The sequence below is a fragment of the Fundulus heteroclitus genome, chromosome 8 (assembly GCF_011125445.2).
Source record: "Fundulus heteroclitus isolate FHET01 chromosome 8, MU-UCD_Fhet_4.1, whole genome shotgun sequence".
NCBI classification, from domain to species: Eukaryota; Metazoa; Chordata; class Actinopteri; order Cyprinodontiformes; family Fundulidae; genus Fundulus; species Fundulus heteroclitus.
In genome coordinates this window covers 18,937,593-18,964,133 of record NC_046368.1, presented here as the reverse complement: position 1 = coordinate 18,964,133, position 26,541 = coordinate 18,937,593, and the positions used below count along the sequence as shown (strand labels likewise).

The following is a 26,541-nucleotide window of genomic DNA, read 5'->3' as shown; positions in this document are numbered from 1 at the left end:
TGTATTCTATTGGCTATATGGTTATACCCATGAATAAGATGAATAATATGAATACGTGCAGCCAGTTGCCTGAAGATTGAAAGGTGGTTTTATTGAGTATACTTTCTTGACCAGCTCACCCTTGTGAAAGTGATCTTGATTCCAATTTTATCACGTGAAAATTAAGGTTTCATAAAAACAATAAAACACTCTATCTCCATTTGTAAGGTAATTTGGTTAAAAGCATCCTACAAAGAATTATGTGACTTATGTGACTCCTTCCTGAGTCACATAAGTAGTGACTCAGGAAGGCCGAACATAAATGCCAGCTTTTTAGGGTTTTTATCAGAAATCTTTATAATCCAAATAACAAGTGTGAGGTGGTACTTTTGCCAGCGGCTGTAGCTTAAGTGCGGGGACGTCTAAATGTCAGCTAGCTGATGCTGACACACGTTGCTGGAAAGTTCTGTAACAATATCACAGTACATAGTGCTGAAGCAGTCCATCGGCACATGTGTTTTTTTTATAGCATCAGATGTTTTTTACATGCATCAGTAGATACAGAAAAATGTTGATGTTGTTACTTCATTGCCGGTGCTTTGGGACACGCTTGGCTCTTAATGTTGTTTATATTAGCGGTGTTCCCTTTATACCCAACCATATACCGGCCTTCACAGAAATTCATTTCAACTCCTGCCATCTACAAAGATCCAGGATCATCACAGAAACCTGTCACATACTGAGGTTTGACACAGTGTTCAGCTAGTCATTAGACCGATTTCATAAAAAAGCTACTGCATTAGGCTAAGCTGCTTACAATGTTCTTGACTCCTGTGATCTTTTAGTCTGTGTTTTCTCCTCTCAGCCTCTTCTTAGCTGTTGAGCTGCCAACCTTTTAACTCTACACAGCCCGAGATGCAGTTTGATGCTATTTGCTCTTAGCAGATTTAGAGCTAGGACAGCATAGCCAGTGTTGGGTATTGTTTTCCCAACACAAAACAAAGATAGATGAACAGGAATGTGAAAATTGAACGAAATCGAAACATACCATAAATTATCATTTTCATAAGGATAAGAAGTTTTCCCACATTGCACACATTGTTGCATATTTATCATGTAACGCCCTCTATATAGCTCACATTTTATAATACGGTGACTAAAGCGGGTACAGTCATTTCTAAGAAAAACAAACAACTTAAACAAACTACATTCCCACAGACAACAATCACCCTCCATAAATCGATCTGTTAAATTATGATTTGTAGGAGAGAACGCCAACAAGATGTTCATTAACCCTTGTATTATAAATCCGTCTGCAGACTTTCTCAGACAGCTTTAAAGTGTTTAAAATCAACAGACAGCGGTGTTAAATTTTAGTAATGCCGTTTCCTTTTTTGCTGCCAGCTTGACCACAAGGTTTTTAGAAATTATTTGGATCATCTTGTTGCCACTTATAACTTTTAGCTCTTTTACCTTTTTTTTTTATTTATAATTTCTCTGCTCTTTGGGTCTGGGGCTGCTTGCTACCTCTTGGCGACACAAACTGTAAGCCATGCTTTGTTTATCTCTCCAAAATATTAGGCTTTGACCACCTCAAGTGAGTAGAAATTTCTTTTTCAATATTAAGTCAATCAATCATTTTATCTAAAATATGGTGAGATCTGGGCTCTGAGTTGTGGAGGCGTATTTTCCAAATTCCCTTGATCAAACTGTGAAAACAAAGCAAAACAAAGTTTTCGTTCTATGTAGATTTTTTTTTTTTTTTTTTTTTTTTACCTTGTAGTCCGGTATCGACTGTATTACCTCATGATCTTTTCTGTAGTACTACGCATAAATTATGACTTCTGGATTGTTTTGCCAACCGTTGTCGCATTACTGGAAATCCGTCATGTTCTCCTGAACTTTATTTGACAATCGATAGCCGTCTGCTTTTCACTTTCCCACGGTGTCTGCATTTTTCTCTCTGTTTGTGCCCCCATGATCGCGCCAGACGGGACCTTATCTTGTCATGGTGGCGTCTGTCTGACTTGTAGACACATTGTTATGAATACAGTAACTAAAGGAAAAGATATAATCTTTATTCCCCAACCCAAAGGTTCTTCTTTTAGAGCAGATTGTTTCATGTGGGTAAACAGCTTGCTAAAGTTTCCATTGATGGAACATTTTCCCATAAGTTTAGTTTTGAAAAGCTGCCAGCTGTCTTACTTTGGTTAAAGGTCGCCGTTGGGCTAACGAGCTGATCATAGTTACTCAGCTATAAATTTAGGCTTACATACACAGTGATTATTTAACAGCTACAGCTACAGCTAACTTATTGAGTTACAATAAGCTAAATAAACAGACATTTATTTTGCAGACAGGTGTTGGTCTTTTTGTTAACAGTTGCTTTACTTCCCTTTTATAAAGCACTGCTCAGTTTATAATTCTTTGGATGCAGTTTACAATCCCTGATTTATTTAGTCCTTTATTTTCTATTAGTCATTTTGTTTTAAAGTAAAATTAAGAAGAAATAAAATAGTCGCTCCTTCATGACACAAACTAGCAATCACCGTGTACTTTGCAGATGTGAAACAAACATCTTTCTCAACAAGTAAATGTGTCTGTAGTTAAAAATATTTCCTGACCTCAACAAGTTGCTGCCCATCTGTAGTTGATTTGAAAGCATGACCCAACACAAGCAAGAACCGGGTGTTGAAACCGGGGGAAGGATTGCGATGCTTCTTTTAAGAATGTGATACAACACAAAAGTGTGGTAAGACACTTTAGTTCCCAATCAGCTGTGTCCAAAATGTGGCGTGAGTTCCAACAAGGATGAATAAATAAAGGTCAAATACAGGTATGTTAAGGAAGATCTTTAAAACTAAAAACTAAAAACAATATGAAAACTGGAAACGCAGAACAGAAGAAAAAAGAAAGTCAGAGCAGCTCAACCATAAGGAAATAAAACAAGTTTGATTTAGAAAAATCACACAGAAGATTGCAATAATAGATCAAATATTAATGGAAATATCAATGGGACAATGAGCTGAGGAGAAGCAGGGAATTACACTGGATTATTAAATGATTAAAAGTTTTCATTATTTATTGAACAGGGGAGGAAAGAAAATGTTGCAAGCATGTTAAAACTATGATGCGTTTTTCTATAAACCGACTTTGCTCAGCTCTAAAAAAAAACAAAAAAAAAAAAACATTCCCTGACATACCATCAAGTTACAGTAAATTTGTTCCTGAAGGTTGGACTTTCAAGGTCTGAATCAGAATTGCCAACATCTATGGGTCCTGAATTCAGAAATTGGACTTAGAAAGTTGGAGATATCCCAGTTTCCCTTGAGGTCAATATTCTTCATGCAGAGTTTCTACTCACACTTGAAATGTATGGAAAAATATATATGATATATATTATTCGAGTTTCAGAATGTATTATTTATTTCATTATTTAAAAGAGAGTCATATTTGGGGCAAAAAATTAAAAGGTTTTATATATATATATTTTTTTAATATGTATTTGAATTCTTGTCCTTCATTTGCCACCTCAAAATGTGTATTTTCTTCAACTCACTGATCGTTTGAAGCCACAAATAAATGCGCACCCAATCAAAAATGTATAATGCAGTGCCATAGACCTTCTTGGAAAAGTGTTTTTTAGCTGCGCTTTTGATTTTTAAACTAAAGACCCTTTAGATGGCAAACAAAGCGCTGACAATCCTACTTTTAGATTTTTACAAACAAAATAAGAGATGAGACATAAGACTGTTTTTAAAGATTCTGTATTAATGTAAAGTAATCCAGTCATGATATGACAAACTGAAGTTTTATAGATTTTGTAATGAGGCAGATAGAAGCAGAAGAAATGAAAAAATCTTCTTACCAGACTGTTGAATCAGAGGCTAGCTTCAGCTGCAAGGTGTTTCATGATTTGTGGGAAAAAAATCAACTCTTAACTAGGTAAATGTTTTGTGCTCAGATGTCCAGAACGTCATGAAAGCAGCTGGATAAAGCTAGAACTTTCTATGTGGGAAGAGTATGGTATAATGAAACATAGAATTTGCAGGAAACCTGAATATGTCTGCTGCATGTAAAAACCAAAGAAAGCTCCAAGACTAAACTGTTTTCATGCTTTCATCAGTGTTTGCAAGATTTTCAATCGGTGGCAAGCACAGTACGGTACGGGTGTGGTCCACAATTCTGGTCGTCAGGGTTCACCGTCCTGTAGGTCTTAGACTTCCTGAGAGGCTGAGGAGACTGGAATTAGGTCTGCTGGAGCTGGCAAACATCTAACAGCCTAATGAAAGGATTATTAAACAGCCTGTTAGTCCGTTTTGCTTGAGGAAATTTGTAAATAGGACTTTTCTCAAACGTCGTCATCTTTGCCTGGAGACAGCTCGAATAATATATTTTAGCGGGCTTAAGCTGTTGTTCTGTTTGGGGGGGCAAGCCTAAATAAGTGACGTCACGTTCAAAAACAAGATTAAAAAAATGCAACGCACGACTCATGAAAGTCACAAGCGACTTTAGAGGAAAAACTAGTCCAATGTCGATTATAACAAGTGGACTATGCAACAATCCGATCATAAAGTGCGTGTATATATACGCACATGGCTTTATATAATAAAGCCATGTGCGTCTCTACCCCAGCCATGTGAATAGAACCACTCTGACATGCATAGTTATGAAATTCTCCAAAACACAGAAGAAGAAGTACTTCCGTCTTTGCTGAACAACAAAAAATAGTAAACAAAGCAGTATTACACGAGTTTGTCTTCTGAGCGCCCAGGCTGGACTCGCACCAGGTTCTAATTGCAGTTGAAACATTACTGATTAAATAACAATTTTGTGCTCTTTCAATGTTTTGAATAGAAAGGTTGTATCGGAAGCCCCGACAGTTTTGCTTTCCGACAAATTTCTACCACTCAACAACGCGGAAATGTGTCACGTTTACGTCGTGTGAACTCAGGTCACTTTGCCACATTCGGAATAACTTGATCCTGACAAGCGTTTATATGCACATTGATCGGATTATCAATCGGCATAAACCACCCCTCTCATTCAGATTACAATTTTATTGTGATTGATCTTAATTCGATCACAATATACTGATTGGCTTGTTTACATGACGCATTTTTATTCTGATTGGCCCTTTTGTTCAAATCACTTTTGTCCATATAACCGTAGCTACTGAAGCTCAAATACACACAGAAACACCCCTGTTGACAACCTAATAGACCACCAGCCCATTTAATAGACGGTTTCAGCGTGCATTTTTTTTACGGCCTCATGACGGATGTCGAGGATTGTATGATTATGTTTTCCTTCCGCTCAGAAAAAGCCCAATAAACGTAGCCTACCAGCACAGACGCTGCAGTCGCTGATCCGGAGATCCAGTTGCTGGCTCCTTACAACCTATATACGGTATTTTTGGACTATAAGTCACACTTTTTTCATAGTTTGGCCGTTTCTGCGACTTATATTCAGGTACGAATTATATATATAACATTTAAATGGTAATTCTTACTGACCAGCATGAACCAAGTAGTAAACATCACCGTCTATAGCCGCAACAAGGCTCGCTAGGCTTGTGAAAACTGTATCCTGCCCCTGTACCACTTAAATTGAATTATAACTTTAACTTTAAATGTTATTTCACTGTTTCAGTATAGATTCAGGCTGCGTGGTGCAGCTCGAAGGGAGCGCCCAGACCGCGACAGAACCCCATTAATGGGCTGTCTGTGAAGCTAATAACAGCTAATGCTAGCTTAAAGGTCTGTTGTTGCTGATGCACGTGAGTTTTATGTTGCTCTGAAATATCCGTGTCGTACTGTTAGCATGTAGCTCACAGTCTAATTTCAGCGTAAGTTTGACAACTTTCAGCGTTATGGACTGTTACGATGAAGTGCGTTGGATAAAACCGTGTTTCTAATTTACCCCATTCATCCTCCCAGGTATGTTACATGTTATTCAGCTAGATAAAATAACATGTAACATACCTGGGATGTTACATGTTATTTTATATTTTTATAAAATAAAAATATAAAATAAATAAATAATTATATATTCAGTCAGTTGTGGATGCAACTGTGTAATATCATTCAGTATTTGGTCTTGGATTCTGTGAAATAAATGTCTATGTAAATGTGTATAGTCCGGTTCGACTTAAAGGCCTTACATGTCTTTTTTTCCTCTTTATGGCCCATTTTTTGATTGATGTAACTTATATTCCGGAGCAATTTATAGTCTGAAAGATACGATAGGTGTCTTTGGTCAGATTCCATCGTAAATTCCTCTCTCTTACAAGCTCGTATCCAACATTGACATTTCTCACCATACCTTCGGATTTTAGGAAACTGAATGGGAAAACTCCCTTCATATGGTCACCATCATCATATCGTGAGTCACTCCGGCAGATACCAACGCAGCGGTGTTTTGTTGTTACCATAATATGTCTGTTGTGGCGACATTCAGGACAGATCTGTTCACTGTTTGACTCATACGGTAAACTATTCAAGCTTTACCGCTCAATGTTTGTATGGATCTGAAATAGCAGCAGCGCTTGTCCCCTGTGCTTTTCTAAATTCAGCAATGTGACGGGAAAAGCCCTATAAGCCCACTGAGTCGTCCACTTACCTCCAAACTTTTTCTTCTCTGGTTCTCCCCATGTCTCCTTCTTCACTATCACCTAAAGACACAATAATAAGCGAAACCAACTAATCTTTCCCTCACTCTCCCCCTCTTAAGGCCCAGGACCTGAATGTGATCGAGGAGGTGATCCGCTTGATGCTGGAAATCATCGACTCTTGCCTCTGCAACTCCCTGCACCACAACCCCAACCTGGTGTACGCGCTGCTTTACAAGAGGGAGCTCTTCGAGCAGTTCAAGTCTCACCCATCCTTCCAGGATATCATACAGAACCTCGACACGGTCAGTTCCTGAAAGTAAACTTTGGCTGATTTGCTGAAATTATTATTCACACCCCTTTGAACCTTGTCAGATTTTGCCGAGTTACAGCCCCAAACCTCCACGTATTTTATTTGGATTTCAGCTGTATGAGCAACATAGATTACTACATAATTGTGAAGGGAAATCTAATTTTTTTTACAAGTGACAAATGCAGCCCGGTGTCCATATTCACCTTTATTTTAAACTGATACCCCTAAATAAAATTCTTTGCAGCCAATTACCTTCAGAAGTCACCTAAGTCGCTAAATAGAGTCCACCGCTGTGTGAATGAGTCTCAGTATAAATACAGCTGTTCTGTGAAGGCATCAGAGGTTTGTTGGGGAACATCACCGAACAAACAGCAGCACGGAGATCAAGGAACCCTGCAGGGATAACGTTTGACAGGTTTAAAGCAGGGTTTGGTTATAAAACAATAACATCTTGGAGCAAGCTTTGAACATCCTGCAGAGCTCTGTGCAGTATCTGCTAAAAAGGAGAATGTAGAGCCCAACTAAAATGCCAGTAAAGTACCCTTTAATGCACTATGTTACTGTGGCAGAATGTGAAAAAGTATCCTATACTTTAGAAAACCTTCTTTGAACTGAAACATATGCATCGGTTACACGGAGCCTCCGGCATGTAAATCCTTGTGAAACCCACCGAATTAATCAGCCCTTGTGTGTCGAGAGGCTTCGTCTCTTTAAAAATCATTGAGAGTGCGTAAATCAGGGACAGAGAACATAAACCACAGCAATGTTTTATATCTGTGGCAGCCATCTAGGCAAGGAAGGGAAGCTTTGCTCTATCTGCATGTGGTTGCTGCGTGCATCACCCTGGGGTTCGCTGCTATCCATAAGTATGAGGGAGGCGCGCCCGCTAGGAACCCTCGCTTCAGACAGCTCCCCTCAGGCTATTCTCTGAAGCTTTCCTCGTGCTTGCAAATTCATGCGGGCTAGCATGAGATCCGGGATGAGGGGCTGCTTCCTTGCTATTTCAAATTAAGCCCATACGAGAGGCCTTCAGAGTTAATGAAAAGATTAGTATTAGATTGAGACGCACACACTAGACTCACCCTGCTTATGCAGCGGTGTTGAATTTTGTAGAGCAACTGTTGAACATGAGCAGAGAAAAGGTTGCCTGTAGATGTATTTTTTTTATTATTTATTATTTCTGTTGGTGACAAAGACGGGACATTAAATAGAATCAGTAATACAGAGGATTTTTTTTTTTTTTTTTTTTAATTTTCAAACATTTTCCTCGGGGGCATCCAGCACACCCATAGAAACCCCAAATATGCTTTCCTCGATTTCCTGTAAAGCCGAAGGGCATCAAATAATTTAAGCGCTGCTCAAGGGCTTTTTCTACGTGTGATTAAAAAATATGCTGATATCATGTGTTGAATTTGAATCAGTTCCACGCTTAACAAAAAGTAGCATGTATGCAGCTTTGCGTTTTACCTTTTAACCCCTTATCTGCGACTGTTTCCAGCTTTTCTTATTATTTAGGGCCAAATACCTCACATTGTGGCCCCTTTATAGCCCTGCACAGTATGGAAACATTTTCCCAGAGACTTTCTGTTGCTGACAAACCTGACAAGTCTTATTTATCTTTTGTAAAAAAAAAAAAAAAAAAAAGCTGGAAAATGTTAAAGCTGTGATTCGCAAATAGCTGCAAGGTTGATCTCTTTTAGCTGCCGGTTTTTGACTGTTTGGTCATTTTGTTTTGGAGTATCAGGGGTGTTTTGTCTGCTGTCATTAGATTCGGTTTGGCCACTGAAATTTTAATTGGACAGCGCCAAACAGAGAGAATTAATGAGTTGGAGAGTTTTATGAAGAAAATCATCACCTAGTTTAGTTTGTTCTTAGTCAACAAAAGCAGGGGGTAAATTTAAGGCTAAAGCCGTCATTATTAAATTAGTAATACATTGGATAATGTAGATACTTTAATTATAAACTGGAGATTCCAATCAGCATCACATAAGAAAAGCCATGCAAAAGTACAGAGTTGCTTTCTGATCCTATAATAAAACAGGCCATTTACAAACTCTAAGATTTCTAAAATTATTAATACGTCCTTCATGACAGAATAATAAGAGCAACAAGGAGAGACACTTTTCTATTACTTGGCTCAATTTCAGAAGTTTACATACACAAAAATTTCTGTGCATTTAAAAAAACCCAGATGATGATCTCATGGCGTGTAAGCTGCTGATACGTTAATTCACAAAATTTGAGTTAATTTGTTTCTTAGAGACGTGATAGAAAAATCTAAAGAAACCAGCCATGTTTCCAAAGGAGACGTTCTGTCTCTAGCTACCGTCCTGTGCCTGGCGTCAGCTCAATATTTAGCAAAGTAAGACACTGTATTAGCATTGTTGCACGGTCTGCATTAGTTTAACAATGGACGCCCAATTAACTTAACCTGACGCCGCCAGATAGATTTGCTTCGCATATCCATCTGGAAACCTTCCATTGAAGTAATTTTGGGAAGGGGCGAAAATACTGGTTAGCTGATTGGCCTATGTTGGTGATAGACGGGCCAAATAAACCAATCAGATCAACGAAGCATATGACTTACTCGTCAACATGCTTCGTCGTCGCTCTGTTACGAGCGACGACGAAAACACAACCACAAGCCAAGCTACTCTTGCTGCTGCAGGTAAAGGCTCGTTAGCTCAGCAAAGAAACACTCTGTAATTCCGATAAAACTTGCTCGATAGCCACGCTAACGCTAGTTTCATCGGCTGAAGCCGCCATGTTCTTTAGACTGAACTGACGCGCTTCCCGTTGCGTCACACCTCAACCCGCCTCAAAGCCAACGCTGATTGGACGTTCGTTTGGTGAACGGCTCCAAATTTTCTTTAACGGAGAGTAGCCAGACTGATCTGCGAGTGAAACCTTGAAAGCTCGCGAGATCAGGATGGTCTCACGAGGCTACAATTAACTTACTCCAGAGTGAAATTCCAGATGCTAAAGGATACGTTTAATTTAACCGGAACGTCGTTACTCTGAATGGTATAACATCTAAAAGGAAACATTTAAAATGTCAGTTTTACCTTCGTTCATTAGTGTTGACTAAGTATTCTAGGCCTCAGTTGTTAATTTTATTTAGCATTTAATGCAGAACATGTTCATGGAAATTCTGCAGTCTTCTGCTCTCATATGATACAGGTGAGTCTAAGAAGGCCCAGTTTGTTTCAGCTAATTGAATCAATAAAAAGACGATCGGAAATCAGACTTTGTGATATTGGTAAATATGGTATTGTCATCCAGATAAGTCAATATAACATTGTATCGGGATAAAGCTGTTGATTTGCACCCCTATAGCCTTTTATTAAATCCTAATTAAAAGCTAAATCAGACACAAAAGCAGGTAGATATGCACTCTGAAAAAGGCTCTGCTAGAGAGACTGTAGTGGATGGAGGCCAAGCATTCTTCCTGTTTGAGTATTACCAGCAATTTGTTTCAGCCGTCTCTTAGTTTATGCGCCTCTGCTGTTCATATTTTCTGTTAACTTAAAATGATCTGGCAGCAGTTCAGTACTTTTGTTTGCAAACACAACATTTAAACCCAGCCGCTCAACATCGCAGTGTTTTTACAGAGCTTGTATTTAAATACATTCATCAACCTTACTGTGCTTAAGTAAGAGTACAGATTAAATAATCAAAAATGCCGAGGTTTGTGGATCATTTGTAGTTTGAAAAGAGCAGACATTCGGGTTATTCTTCTTACTTAGTTCTGTCATTTATGACAAACTTCTCCTGAGTTAAAGCTGTTCGTTTTTATTCAGTCTCAGATTTTAACCGCTACAAAATTGTGATGAATAGTCTGTTTTGCTGCATCGGTGTGATATCATTGTTTCATTGTGTTTTGGACTCGCCTCCCAAGCACACCTCAACTGTTAGATTTATTTGTGTAATATTTTCTATCAATACATTGATTATGTAAATGGTTTCATCATTTTGTTAAAGGATTATGATTTAGTCGTGGGTCACTGTAAGGTCATATATGTCACTGTTTCTGTAAGGCAGGCCCACAAGAAAGCGGTAATAAACACACACTATATTACTAGTGCTATGCATGCAAGATTGGCCACTTCATCAACTGAGGTACCCTGAATAGGGTCAGATTTCTCTCTACAACACGACACACCATGGAGACAATTTATGGCTTGGTGTCCAGGCGGTGTAATAAATGAGTCCTAAAGGCTTCTCAATCAAGAAAACACAATAAACAATATTTAATTTAATTGTGTTTGTGTATTTTGTAGTGGTGGCATGAAAAATTAGAGTAATAACTACTGAACAGTGCCTACATTGTGATATTTAATGCCTTGAGTTTTGGTGTCAGTAAATATAAAACCTTCTAGTTTCTCACAGAATTAATGTGCTCACTGTTACATCTGCTTTTCCAATACATACACATTTGATTTAAAGATAAAACAATATAACTATTTGTCTGTATGCTTATATATAAATTATAAACTCAAGATTGGCCAGTGTGAGATTCTCACATTACGATGACTAGATGATTAAAATACAGCACTGTCACATTATCACAGTATTTACACAAAAAAAATAAAAAAAATAAATGCATAACATTAACTAATGGCTTTTGCTTTAATCAGACAACATTTCTGCTAAAGTAATATAAAATGATAATGTAGAGTAACACTAGGAAGAACAAGTTGATGTTATAAGGTGGCCAGCCTGCAGTCAGCTGCTTTATACACATTCAACTTGTAGCCAAATGTTGTTTTGAACCAACTTTACATTAAGTAAAATGCTGGCTGTTGCTGCTTTAGTTTCCACACAATGAGTTTTCATGTTTTGCATCAAGAAAATTGTTCCAGATAGCTGAATTTTCTTGTAAGCAATGAAAATGTACAATAGCATTTTTCTTTTCAGCCAGCTAACCAGCAGTGTGCAGCAGCTTGCTGCACTATTCTGTGCCCCATGCAGCTGCAGAAAATGCCATGGTACAATGGGGAAAAACTTTTAGATATTTTGGGAAACCATATTTGGTAAAAACAGAGATACAGGAAATCTGGTGAAACATACTCACAGGCACTGTGGTTTGCAACCCCCACACACCCCCCCCCCCTCCCTCCCAAATGCAACATTTCTGATTGTCTGTCTCCTGCTGTGTGAACTTTAGGTGATAGGATTCTTCAGTCAGCGTCTGGAGCAGGCTGGAAGTGACCTGTCAGTGGAGAGGGTTCAGGAGGTCATCATGAAAGGAGCCCAGGCCCTGCCTGTAGACAGACTCAAGGTAAGATAACAGACAGGACAGCAGAACACAGGGGCGATTGCTAATGAAGGCTGTCTGAAGATAAAAGAAACAGTACATGCGTAATGTAAACAGAACCGCAGACCGCGAGGTCCTGCATGCTGCATGGTTGCGGGGTAATTGAAGACAAACTAATGAGTCCGTCTGCACGGACGAACGGGGAGAAGTATTAGACGTGGATGCGAAAAGGGTTCAAGGAGCAGATAAAACCCGCTACCGAGACCTGAGACAAAAGGCCAGAGCCCAGTTCTCATCAGCATTAATGCATATCCCCCCCCCCCCCCTTCCATCTCCGCTGGACCGCTACATGTGAACATGTAATGACATTTCAAGGATATGGGATGGGGGAGCTCGGGGGGGCACTTTGTCATGGACACGTAAGATTGTAGGGAGAGGGGCGGGAGGGAGGGGACATAAATCTGCCACCGCGCCTCGTTACCCTGCACTCCTGGCGGGTTCGCTAACCCCTCCCCTCCTAAAGCTCCTCCATTAATCAGTGAGGGAATATGTAACCAGGGGTCTCCACACAGCACTCCCCACCAGCACAGAGGCTCTTAATTGCATGTTTCATCATGTGTTTCATGTTCTATACTTGGCGGCGGGCTGCAAGGCATTTGTCTCACTCGTCGATGCTTTAAGAGGGATGGTCCATCGGCATGAGTTTATGTGCGTCCCCCCCGTCTCTACCCCAGTCAGCACCTCCAAGCATTAATGCTGCAATCAACCATAAATCCATAGAATAATACATGTGTATAACCCTGCTATGTCCTTCAGCGGGAGCAGCGCACATGTTTTTTTTTTGCCATGTCAACTGGGTGTACGGCTGCAAGTGCACACAGCGAGGGAGTGCAAATACGTCGTTGAGTTTCACATTGACTTTCCAACCATCTGAAAGCTTTCCAGCTCCACTGGGTGACGTGAAGCGAAGGAAATATCTGGGCAATGTCTCCTCTGGGAGAGGTCCATGCCGTCTGATGGTACCATCACTCAAACAAACAGCTGTCTCTCCTCTTCTGCCTTCCTTCACCCTATGAGCTCATCCTACTGTTGGGCCCCCAGTCTGAAAAAAGAAAAAAATCCATATGTTAGATGAATGTTGTGTGGAATCGTCAATGCGTCGATAATTACTGAAAAAAAAATGGAGAATCGACGACTCAATCAGTCGAGCCTTCGAGGAGCGGCCCGCGAAGGAAGAGATGTGAACGCTCTCGGTATTCTCCAAAGAAAACGCATTTAGCCGGAGCACGTCGTTCATCTTGGTTGGTCAATCACAAGTGAGGCAAGTCTATTCAGTAGTAATTACTTCTGAAGAGGAGGCGCTGCGGTTGGTGTCTTTTTGTTTCTTCAACAAGATGAGAGCCAGAGGCGAAGAATAAATGCAAATTTTTTATATAATTATGCGCAAAACAAACGCTTTATGTAGAAAAGGCAACATTTTTTGTTTACAAAATGCTCTATGTCCACTTTCGACTGTGTCTAAAAAGTATTTTTTTGCCAGAATCGAGTCATGGTAATCAACTTTTGAAACTTTATTCATATTATTCTAATTAGTGTTAATAAAGATGCACTTATCAAGCTTTTACAAGCTGCTACAGAGTTTCTGTTTTATTGAGGTCTCAGCTGTTGAATCTGATTTTGACCAAATATGATATTTAATAAAAGCTGCAAGCTTTTTCGTTAATAGTAGCTCTGGCTCACACTAAAAATGAAGGAGTTCCAAGATAATTCCCAGTTATGGAGCAAAGCATAAGGGAATCTTGAGCACAGATCCGTCCACCCACCCAATGATTGAGACTTGCAGAAGTAACAAGTCCGACTGGGAACCCTAGACATCTCTCTCCCCAGCAACACTGTCCAGGTTTATTTTTCTCTTGGGGATCCCAGGACCTTCCAAGACCAGTGGTGATATGTGGTCCTTTAAGAGAGTTTTGGGTCTGTCCAGAAAAGGTCCAAAGGGAGGCAACCAGGAGAAACCATGAAGGTATTGATGGGAGTCGGGTAATCTTAACTTCCCTAGTTTCTACTGTAGGGTCACTGATGCCGAATAGTAACTCCTCCCACTGCATCAGGATTAAAACATGTCTGCCATTCATAAACTTGTGATCATTTCATAGCCTCTACACTGAAACTGCATTACAATCTATTAAGGGTCAGAGGAAATTTGTGAAATTCATAAGTATTTAATAAATAAAGCCTGAGAGACGTGTCCAAAAGGAAAGTTAACCCCACACCAGCTGTCGCGCTTCATTTCTTAAACTCTGTTAATAATAAAAAGGTATTGCGGTTGTTTTTATTTGTGCGTCGGAACATAATCAGTTTAAATCCCTTAAATACGTATAAAGGATTTATTCCCTCTTTCAGCACAGATGGCTGTAACCAGATGCTGATGATTTAAAATCTTTTACAATCAAACCTAAATGGCTTTATAGCATTTTAAACTATGACTGAATTATACATTTTTTGTTCCTTATGGGTTTTTACCCTATTGAACGCACTTGATGCTCAAGTTGGGTTAATAATGGCTCCAGAAAGCTACCCTGGTGTCTGGAAAAGACCTTTTAGAGAGCTGCAGCAGAGAGAGCCATCTTGGGGGGGGGGGGTCACCAAGTCTCAATAACAACAATCTATTTTAGGGCTTTTTACTCATCTTTACCAGGGGGTGCCAAAAATTGTAGGAGGTGTTTAAAACGTAGTGTAGACAAGGCCTGGGCCAGTATGAGATTCTCATTGCATGATAACCTTGTGTAAATATACCACCGTTTCGTGGTATCACAGTATGCAGACGGCGATCTGAAACAACAACCCGAACCTTGATCTTTCACTTTTATTTAACACAAACAAGCAACAGGTTTTAAACCCAGTGCTAAAAGAACTATAATGTTGATTATTTCAGTTTTTTTTTTGATTTTCTGTATAGACTCAAGCAAAAAAAAAAAAAAAAAATCAGAGTAATTTAGATGTAATAATAATTTCCAAGTGGAAAAACTTGTCGGCCTTCTTTGAGCCAGGCAGCGCACATCGGCCGGTGGAGCAGGTTCAACGCCCGTGTCACGACAGCGATTAGCGTAGCTTTTCTTAAACCCTGCTATAGCTTAATACCAGAAACCCGCCCGTGGGTAGTGTTGGCGGAGACGTCTCAGCTGGGACAGGCTGGATCCGTTTCTCTGGAAACTATTTGTCGAGCGGAGCTGACAGCTGTCAAGAAGCCGCGTTTCGTTTCGACTTAACTAACCAAACAGATCCCTGTTGTTTCAAGCAACAAGCGTCGCTGTTGACACTACGGTTCAGAGGGCCGGTCCCTTTGAAAGGGACTTTAAAGCAGTTTGGACAAAAAACGTTGACGCGTCAATTAAGCCCCAGCTGAGACAATGCGTTATAGGAGGTGTAAATACCCCAAAGATGGGCCTGGTTGCCTTGTCACTCAGACGTCTCTGATCCCTCTCATGTCTTTGTGTGTTAGTTGTCTCAGGGTGTGTGGCGCTCGCAGGCAGGGCTTGAGGAATGTGTCGTTTAGCCTGTCCAGCTGAAATCTGCTTTATTGAGCACTGATAGCCTACAGACTCTCTGACTCCTCATGGAGGGGGGGGGGGGTGGACTGAGGGTGTTAGGCAGCAGGATTACACTGCAAAAACGGATCTAAAAATAAGTAAAATGTTCTTAAAGTTAGTGCATTTATCCTTGATTTGAGCAGGTAAATAAGATTATCTGCCAATGGAATGAGTATTTTGACCCCAAAAATAAGATAATTAGACATCCTGCACTTGAAATAAGATGACTGAGATGAATTGTTCCTATTTTAAGTGCAAAATTCTTATTCCATTGGCAAATCATCTTATTTACCTGCTCAATTCAAGGACAAATACACACATTTTAAGAACATTTTACTTATTTCTAGTTGCGTTTTTGCAGTGTACCAGCTGTTCCTCAGGTACCTGGTTCCTCACAGGCCTGATGGCCGCTCATTTTCCCACACAGCGACGTGCAGAGAGCAGCGTTTACACAAACGAGTGCTTAAAACACTCCTAAGTGTAAGTGTCGATTTCCAGATGTACGCTTATCATAATTAAAGTCTTCACCCGATCATCGACACAAACCTGTCCTTATAATTCAAGAGTCTGGACCCTCCAGATGGTTGACATTTTCCTTCACAACCAAGCAATTCATATAAATGATGCCTGGCAGAGAGGTTATAAAAAAGCAAGGAAGTCTGTTTGAAATCTAACCTTTTGAACGGCTGCGCCTTTCAACCTGCGTATGAGTTTATTTGTGGGCTCTGGGTTAATATTCGCTCCGTAGCTGCATTCTTGTCCGTCTGGCCGAGATCTGGCGGCGCAGCAGCCTGCGGAGGAGGAAAGGGAACACGGAGTCCTGAGCGGAGATACGAGGCCAGCCAGCCAGTCTGTGTTCAGGGGCGAGGGGCCTGACCCGCCAGGACCTGCAGCTAACTGATCTGTTCCCGGGCCAAGCGGGCCCAGACAACAAACTGGAGGGGGTGAGGGCGAAGGACCACGGCAGATATGTACAGAGGAAACCCCTGCAGAGTAAGAATAAGGGAAAGATAAGATTAATGGCGGGGATGCTGTGCTCGTTCTACTCTGTCAGACAACTCTACAGCCTGGAGGGGATGTTTTCGTTGTGATATCTAAAGTTTCCTGTTGCACAAAATCCCCAGCCGTCTTTGTCCAATATAGAAGGAGGAAAAAACCGTGGCCACTGTGACTCAGGGATGATTTGCTCTATTTTCTTATTATGTACAGAGTGTCGAGAAGATGTTCTTGCATGTCTCTGTTTTTTGTTTTTTTTCCTTATTCTCTCCAACATAAACACGGAAAACAATCCTTATAGGAAACTATGTTTGATTAAGAACACAAGTATCATCTTTTCCTACTTTTTAATCTCTTCCGAGCTTCTGAGAGCACATCAAATGCAACACCCTCCGGATTTATTGGCACCCCTGGTAGAGATGTCTAAAATGCCTTTAAATAAATCCCTCCTTTATTGCAGTAGCGTAGAATCGCGGTTAAGAAATCCTGCAGTTTGTCCAACAGTGAGCTTTGGACATGTTTCATTGCCCTTAATACTGTAAACATAGAATTTTATTATTTATTGCAGTTTCAATTGTTTTAAATGCTGAGAAGATAGGGGTCACACAGGAAAATACCCCTGGCAGATTTAGTTTTAAAATGATTTGGATTCAAGCAAGAAGTTTGTTTCTGATGAAGAACGAAGCAGGCATCTCTCAAAAAAATTATAAAACAATGAAACAGGATCAGTTTAAAATAATGTTGTTTTTTTTATATATATTTCAATAACAAATGGCACGTCACAAAATTATTTATTGCGTTCTCAGTAACCATTAAGAAAATTGTTATTTGTGTTGCAGCAGTCAAACTGATGCTTTGTATGTTTCTTCTGTTATTTTGATGATTTATTTTCAGTGATAAGCTCCAATCTGTGAGCTGGGAAGGCGCCCCCCTAGCTATCACCCCTAATCTTTAGTTCCCCCCATAGATTCTCCATTAGGACCTTGAGTGGGTCGCTCCTAAGCAGTAACAATATTCCCAGCCAAAAGAAACATGTTTGCCAAATGGAAAAAAAAAAATTACCTAGGTCTGCCAGAGCTATAAATCATATTCTGTTATTTGTCCAATTTCGAAACAGGCCTTGGTCTAGAGGTCATATTTATGGACCAGGACGACAGGAAGTCATGGACTACAGATTAAACGCTTTTAGAAACATTGATGAACTTTTTAAAAATATATATATATATTCACAATACCACTTTAATTGGCACCACTACCTTCCACTAACCTGTTCCAAGACTCTGAGACTTGAGCTCTACGGAGGAACCACCAGGACGTGACATGTTCCTCCTTACATCCATGAAAGAGAGAAATAAACCCCAGTCAATTCAGTTTTATCACCTCAACACCAGGCTTTTCATTTCCATTATTTGTAGCCTGATTATAGATACTTGGCTGTATCTTTAAAAACCTCCACCATGTTTCCTCATGCAGTATGACTTCATATTGCAACAAACCCCGTGAACAAACGGCATCTACTAGCTTTGATATACCATCTCTGCCTTCATTAGAGGACATAACAGCTGAGAAGGGTGCTGCAGAACATGTATTATTCAACAAGGGATCCTGGATGGAGTCAATGATAAACATAAAGAAATTGTTGCTTGTTTCAGGTTTTTCATAATATGCTGCAGAGCCGGTCCCTCTTGAGTTCTGGACAACAGCAACCCGTCCGTTCCTTGGGTGTGCTGTGAAAAGTGATGCTTGTTTCAGATAGTTAAACGATAAAAACATGAAAAGAAATGGCCTTTTCCACCATCACTATTAGTTCCTCTCTTGCACTGTAATTAATTACGGTGGATAAGTGACAGTTAAATTGATCTCAATGACCGTCCTGGGGCAACTTCAACGTACCAAAAATACAAGGGGTTTAAAACGTTTCACCAAAGGTCCAGAAATGATCAATAACCCATTTGCTGTTTTGCACTGGAAAGGTTTTGTTTAATTTACGGAATAAATTGTAAGCATCCATCACTAACGTCTCAAACTGCCTAAGCATTTATTATCATCTGTGCCTAAAAAAATTGATTTATAAGTGAAATTGTAACAATATTTCTGCATTAGTTGATCAGTTTTAGCAGGATTTGATATTTTCTTTGTTTTCTATCTTATAGTGAATTAATACACTTGGAGCTCATGCCTCAAGTGTATGACAAAATTGACTTCATTTAATGGCATAGTGATAAAAGCCATATAAATAAATATTACTGTTTGGGGGGGGGGTGTATGTACTAGTTGAGCTGCATTACATTCTATTTGTACCGTATCCTATCGTACACATTACACCCCAAGGTAGCTTTGTGAATGGACGTATGACCATTTATGTTAAACATCTAATCGGCTACAACCTAACGCTGCCTGATTTTTGAAAAGCAATTTTAAAAAAATGTTTTAGTTTGACAATTATTTTTATGTTAAACTCTATAGCATGTTTGCTACAAGCAAAAATTCAAAGTATGTTTCAGCAGCCTACTGTCTTTCTTACATCGCTGAAAACTCAGCGTCAGTAAAACTTTACCCATAGCCAGGGTAAATTGTAACGCTTGCTAAAATACTGTATCTGTAATTCTTATGATACAAATTCATCCACAAACTTTAAATAGTTTGAGGCTGTGAATTCAGCAGCTCTTTTTAATCACGTCTCCGTTATTCATAAATTGAACTAGAACCATCCATCCATTAGCTGTACCCGTTTATCCACACAGGGTGGCAAGGGAGCTGGTAGCTTTCTCCATCTGTCATTGGGCAGGAGGGTAGACCCCATGGCAACACAGAGACACATGACATCCTACTACCACACACACATATAAGGGCAATTTAAAGTTAACATTGAACTTAACATCTTTGTTTTTGGTCTGCCAGAGAAAGCACTTCATAAGATCTCTTCACTTAGCAATCTACTCACATCACAATGCTTAATAAGAAATTACATCTAATGTTTCAATAGTAGTTATTGATGTAGCGTACAACTGGAATCAATGGATTGAACTTACAGATCAGTGTTTGAAAAAAACAACATGGCTTAAAAAAATGCTTTTATAATTCTAAAACTTTTTATTTTTTTCTTGGCAAAAAATGCAAAGATTTTCTTTAGATATTGTCTCACAGTGACTGGAGTGGACACTACTCCACTTGCATCAATGCGTCTAAGTTATAACTTGCCCTTTGCACCTAAATAAGCATTATTTTTTTTACCGAAAGACTAGAATGTGCTTCCCAACTAATACCAGATATGCTTCATAAAGCTGATTAGCTTATTGTACACCGTAGAGAGATATTTGCATATTGGATGTGGCAAATTAAAATCTGTTGACGCTTCACGATGGAGCAGAATTAATACCACTCATCTTGACTGCATGTTGACATAGCCACGTTTGCTGATTAATGCTTTAATTATCTTAATTAGCACATTAGCATTACCGTTTAAGATCCATACATCATGATGATCAAAACTGGACATTCATCTCCTTGACAACTGTCTCTCTGTATGGTAACGCATGTAAATAAATAAATACATTCAAACACATCATTTGCAATTAAAAGAAAAAAAGTTGAGAACAAGTTTGTTTTTATCCACTAGGTGAAACAGAACTGGGGCTTAGTAATTGTCTCCATCAGTGTCATATGAACATTTGATGAGTTGGTGGACTGTGAGACAAGTCACCTACACACAAATACCAGGAGGGTAGCACAGCTTCTGCATTGTGTCTGGCCATCACAATGGTCCTGGTGTGTGTGGTCTAGTCTCAGTAGCCTGGCATATGGCCTGTGACCCCGGAGCCCCTCTGTCTGTGTCATTATGATACCGATAGCGTGGCTGTGAATAGAGGCAGTCAGGACTCAATGGAGCAGACTGGGCCCGTCGCATAAAGGCCACGGCGTCTGTCTTTCACCGCAGACTGATTACTGGACTGCGTGCGCGCACATACATGCAAGTTTGGACCGGCCGATATAATGAGGCGCCCTTGTATTATTGATGCGCTCCTCTTCTGCTGCCAACCTGCTGTTAGGTGGGCTGGCAGATGCTTGGTTTGGTCTTCTTTGGTTTTCTTTTCTTCTCTGCTGGCGGAGTTGGAAAAAGATCATTCAGCATTCCATATGAGAAGAAATGAGTTGTTTCTATAAAACAGAATATTGTATGCGGCTCCTGCTTTATTGTGACCGTCAGTATCCTAATTCAGTCTTTTACGTGTTTGATGGTAGAGTTTTCTTTATCTGAGTTAAGGAAATGTTGAGAAACATGTAGGAAAGTGCTTCTTTTGACTGATTATAACAACAACAACCCCAAAACATTAAATTTACCCTTCCACTAAGGCCTCCAGTAACTCCAAAGGCACAAAATGTATCCCTTCTGCTTTCTTGGCCATCTTATCCCCATGATAACTGGAATCTGTGGAGATTGCCTAAAAATATATGAGGTTTGCGTGTATCTGCCATCAGTTTCAGCTTCGTATGTCACTAAGAAATACCTTCACCATTTTCATCAACTTGTCATCTTGAACGATAAGTTGCAGCTGGGGGGGAGTTGCTCCACAGAGCCCTGCAGCACACTGCTGAGCAGGCCTTTTACCCCAGTAATTGTAACCGGATGTAGCCCACTGTTTGCATTTTTCTGCAAGTACAGTCAGAGGATTCATGCAAACAAAACCAACATTGGTTCTAAGTGTGAATTCATCACCAAGTCTTCGAAGTCTGAAGTTGTTTTTCTATTTTTTTTTTATGTCAGCTACTGCTTTCCCTTTTTATGTCACATGACCATCATCTTCATTGTTAAATATATGCCAGGTGACGCATTCCTTTTTATATCTGAACTGCAACCTCACCAACACAACCTACCTAGGTGCCCATGCAACCAGCCATTATGCACAATATGGAGAAGTGTGTTGTGCAGGAGGCACAACACACATCAGGTAATTGTGAAGAAACTTCACATTTCGGAAAAAATTCAAATAAAACGTCAAGCTTTCAGGTTGTCCTTGTATCGTAATTGATACGCTAGACCAAAAAAAATACATTTTCCTTATGTTTTCTGCTTATTTATTCAGGGTATGTAAAATATATCTCTTTATATGTTGCAAATTGTGTGTTCAGAAAAATGCTGACTTTGTTGAGGAGGTAAATGTCGCAGAAATAATTGTGTCAAAATGGATACATTTGGAGTTATATGGTTGCGGCCTAAGCCTAAGTGCAGGGTAGCCACGCTTCCTTCAGATTCAGCGATAACTTCTCGGTGAAGCTTCCTAACACATGAGGAACTCTCACTCTCCATCACACTTACTGGGGAGGGCAGTGAATTGTTGGCTTAACCTCAGAAGACATCGGTAGAGACCACTCTTGACCATCCACCGCTTCATTTTTAATGAACACATGAAGGAGACCTGAAATAGTTAAATGTAGCAGTAATATACTATGTTCTGTATAGATTTTGATAGGCAACATACTGAGAGCAAGATTAAAAAACAACCAAGGCATTAAATAAGAATGTTTATCTTAAAAATTGCAATGCTGTGAGGACTTTTTTTTAAAAGCAACTGCAGAAATGTGCAGACCAAACTGTTGCCATAAACATGTCTGTTGATCAGGCATGCAAACAGCCACTGTAGTAACAAATCTCTGTGACCCATGTTTATTGATTCAGACTGTTCAAAACTGTTTAGATGAGCCTCTCTGTGCTTCGTTGAACATTCATGTTTGTTTTGCATCTGTAGATTTGCTCTGAACCAGAGGCTTTAACCAATCAGAGCCTGCGGAGGTCATCACCCGGACTGTTGCTCCCCCCCCCACCCACCCCTTGCTTCTGTTCTTGCATAAAACGCATAAATACACACAAATAAAAAGCACTCTTGTCAGTTTAGATGAAACATCTGTTTAAGGATCAGAGTTTTCCGTATTTGCTTCTTGACAGAAAAATAATCATCTTGTGTGCCTCAGCGATGATTAAAAAACACCCAGAAAAAAAAAGCAACATATGTTATGAAACTAATTACAGATGCTACAGAGTAATTGTACCTTTGACATTTTTCACACATTTGCAAACAATTTACTCTGTTGTGCTAATGATTCATTTGAGAAAGTTTCACGTCAATCAAAAAGTACCCTGCTATGAGTCATCCGTCACTGACTGTGGCCAAAAATACATTTTTTATTACCTTTTAAAAAGTTCACCTTAAAACTTTCTACTGCTCTAGAGAGAAACATTGTGCTGCTGTTGTTCTTGTTTTGTGTATAGCCTGGTCTGCTTTATAATGCTTATCCGATCGTCCACCATCCATCCATGTGTTCATCTGTCCTTCATCTGACTAATTGTGAGACATTCATTCATCCTTCCATCTATCTATCCAACCATCTGATCGTCCACCTTCTATTTTCTTTGCTATCGTCCATCCATGTATTTGTTGGCATCCATCTATGCGTCCATCATCTATCTGAAACCATCCATCCAGTTGTCGTCCATCTACTTGTCCATCCATTCATTTGTTTCTTCATGTCCATCAATTTGTTCACCGATCATTTGTCATCTATTCAATCTGATTGTCCTACATCCACCATCCATCCATTTGTCCACCATGCATCCATGTGTTCATTTGTCCTCCATCTATCTAATTGTGAATCATCCTTCTGTCTATTATCCATTTGATTTTCCATCCTCCATTACCGTTGCTTTAGACTATAAGGCGCACTTAAAATCTTTCAATTTTCTTAAAAATGTGGAGTGCGCCTAGTAATCCAATGCGCCTTATGTGATTACTGTACTTGTTGTGCTTACTGACTGATTTTATGTGGTAAAATGCGTTTAAAAAATCTGTCAAAATGTATAAGTACGACTTTGATAAGCAACGAAGCAGCTCCACTCAGTGGATGTTCGAAATATTATGTTACTTTGTGCCATTACCTGATCGGCTCCCTTAACAGGACCCCTGAGCAGTCTACAAGACTGCCTGACTGTAATGTCTAAACTAGAAGTGCATTGTACATGTGAGGCAGCCCACACCCGGAGTACACGCTAGCATCAATAAACCTAGTAAGTTAATTCAATATGAAAGTTACGTTTATTTTGACCTTTTGTTGGGAAAAGGGCAGAGTAGTCCAACTAGCTCTCCCTCTCAGGAGAGAGCGATGTATGCGGAGGGGCAGAGTTATATTACACACTTGGAAAGAATATTTAATGCACCTTATAATCTGGTGGGCTTTATAATCTGGTGCGGAAACTACCAAAAAATATGGTAGTTTCCCCACCCTCCATCCATGCATTTGTCCAACATCCACCCATGCATCCATCTGTCCGTTCATTTGTCCATCTCTCCATCTATCCATCCGTTCGTCTCTCACTGACACTCTCCACCTCATAGGGATGCTGAGATTTTTCTCAGACCAGACATATAGTAATTCAAGCTTGTTCTGGGACTTACCAGCCCATGAGGCATCCTGATCAGATACACAAAGCACTTCAACCGGCTGGCTTTAGTCCAAGCTCCTCTCCTAGACACACCTGAATGAACCACCTAACAGATGAAGGATCATTTTTAGCCACTTGCATACCAAATTTCATGGTCCTGCTGTTGTTTGCAGCCACACCGCCAGACATGCAAACTGAAAACACGCAATCTTTAAGACAAATGTTTGTACATTTAAGCTCGAAGTACTGTGCATTTTTATGTATTTCCTTTTTTCTTTTTTTCTTTTTCCTGTGTGAACAGAAGTTTCTGGCGCTAAAGTTTAGGTACGTGGAGGAAGACAAGCCAGAGGACTTCTTCATCCCCTACATTTGGTCGCTGGTCTTCTACTCGGGAGTGGGCCTGCACTGGGACACGCATGGCATCGAGCTGTTCAGCACGGACTCTGACTGAACAAGATAAACGAAAGCGTTCGGTCTTCACCTCCGTTCGGAGCAGATGAAAAGGACTGATGGTGTGTGTGTGTGTGTTACCGTTTGTAGTACCTGCACGCTGCTCTCAAAAGTGCCTCGACCTCGTTCGTGACGGAGTACCTTTTTATGCAGCACAAACTCGTATTGTAATAACGGCTCTGCTTCGACACTGTGAAGCGCTGGTTAACGGTGCACACAGTAGCTTCCAAATGTTTCCCCTTATTTTCCTGTAGTCAATGCCTCTTTAACAGCACACGTCCGTGTTTTTTGTTTGGCCCGAGATGCTCAGGTCTCTGGCGGCGGATGGTCCCCTTTTTTTAGTCATGCTTCAAAGAACAGGTCATTAAAGGAAAAAAGACAGTACCTACATGTTGCTCAACTGTACAACTTTAGATCCTTAACTGCGTTGTAATATACTGAGTTTTAAATATTAATGTCAAATTTAGGGTTTTATTTAGATCCCTTGTGAGTACAGCCGTGATTTAAAACAGTTTTTTTTTTTTTGGGAAGTTGCTGTTAGGTTCAGAACGGCCAGAGAAACATAATTTATTATGAACTTTTAGACAAAATATGCAGTAATCCTGGCTGTTTAATGTCCCACATTCATGTATAGTTTAATTAGAGCTTCATTTCAGTCCCTAGACAATATTACCCTCCTGCATCACTGTGATTTATGCGATTTCATCGTTGCTTCCAGCCTGACTTCACTCAGCCTTTGTCATTTGCATCTTTCTGGATAGTCACCCAAGGCAAGTACTTAAACTAGGACAGATGGTACATGTCGTGTCCTGTCGTGCATAGCTACAACTGTCTCTTCAATTTGTTACTTTATTTGCATGTTTAACTTGAGACTTAAGCTATTTATTTTCATGTATATTGTTTTTTTATATATATATAAAGAAGCATATTCCAGACGCCTAAATGTAAATGTCTGCAGTTGCAAAACAAGTACTGCTGACGAGGCAAAATGGTTTGGAAACATGATTGTTTCCAAGTGGGAAATTTGCTGTCATTTTGTGAGTTTATTTTGAAAATAGAAGTTTCAATAAAATGGGTAAATCAAAGTGTTTTTGTCACATTATTATAGACCTAGTTCTGCATCATTTTCAGAACAACACATGCAGTTTTTCAGGAGCTTTATACAACATAGCATGGCAACCTTTGCTGGTATGTAATTTTTTTTTTTATTAGTTGGACTTATATCTGCTGTTTCTAATTTGATAAGTTTTTGCCTACAGATTTGTGGTTTTTGCATTTTTTTTGTTGTACTAATGTCTCAGATAAATTGAGTAAATCCACAAAGCTGTTTTTAACTGATGGTTTTATTTATTGAGGTGGGTTTGGGGGGGGCAATCTGAACCGACCTGGCCTTATGTGAGAACTAATTGCCCAAAATTCACTAATCAAAACCATGCATGGTTACCATTTAACCTCTAGAATCAAGACTTCACTAGAACCTGTCTGACGTGAAGGAGAACGAATGTTCTCAAAAGACCTCAGTCTAAAGAACTTGAAGAAGACATGGGAAACAAAGACGTGTCTGATAACCTCACAGCGATGTTAAAGGCTTAGCGCTTCACTGCAGTAGATGCTGCCAAGGTCGGCAACGGTAGTTGGGTTTAGTTAGCATTTACTTTTCCGCATAGCACCAGTTTGGTTTGGACAGCTTTTTTTCCTCCCTTAATAGGGTTAGGAATAGACTTTCACGATTCCGATTCCCTTATCAATTCTGTGAAACGATTCGATTCCTTATCGATTCTCTTATCGATTCCAATTTGGGGAATTTTTTTTAAACAAAAATAGACATGGTATTAGGCATTTAAATTTAAAGTAATACTAATTTTAAATTTTAGAGACATAAAAAAACAAATAAACATTAAAGTATGGTTT

At 39.7% G+C, this 26,541-nt stretch overlaps 1 protein-coding gene across 1 annotated transcript in view; it reads left to right on the top strand.

The window, feature by feature from the left end:
* dym (dymeclin) overlaps nt 1–25,715 on the top strand; it is a 73,472-nt gene extending 47,757 nt beyond the window's left edge. Inside the window, exons 15-17 of the mRNA XM_012868991.3 lie at nt 6,712–6,894; nt 12,070–12,183; nt 24,482–25,715. Of these exons, the coding sequence (XP_012724445.1) occupies nt 6,712–6,894; nt 12,070–12,183; nt 24,482–24,631 (447 nt within the window). The 3' untranslated portion in view covers nt 24,632–25,715. The remainder of the gene's footprint in view (nt 1–6,711; nt 6,895–12,069; nt 12,184–24,481) is intronic.
* Nucleotides 25,716–26,541: the final 826 nt, after the last annotated feature.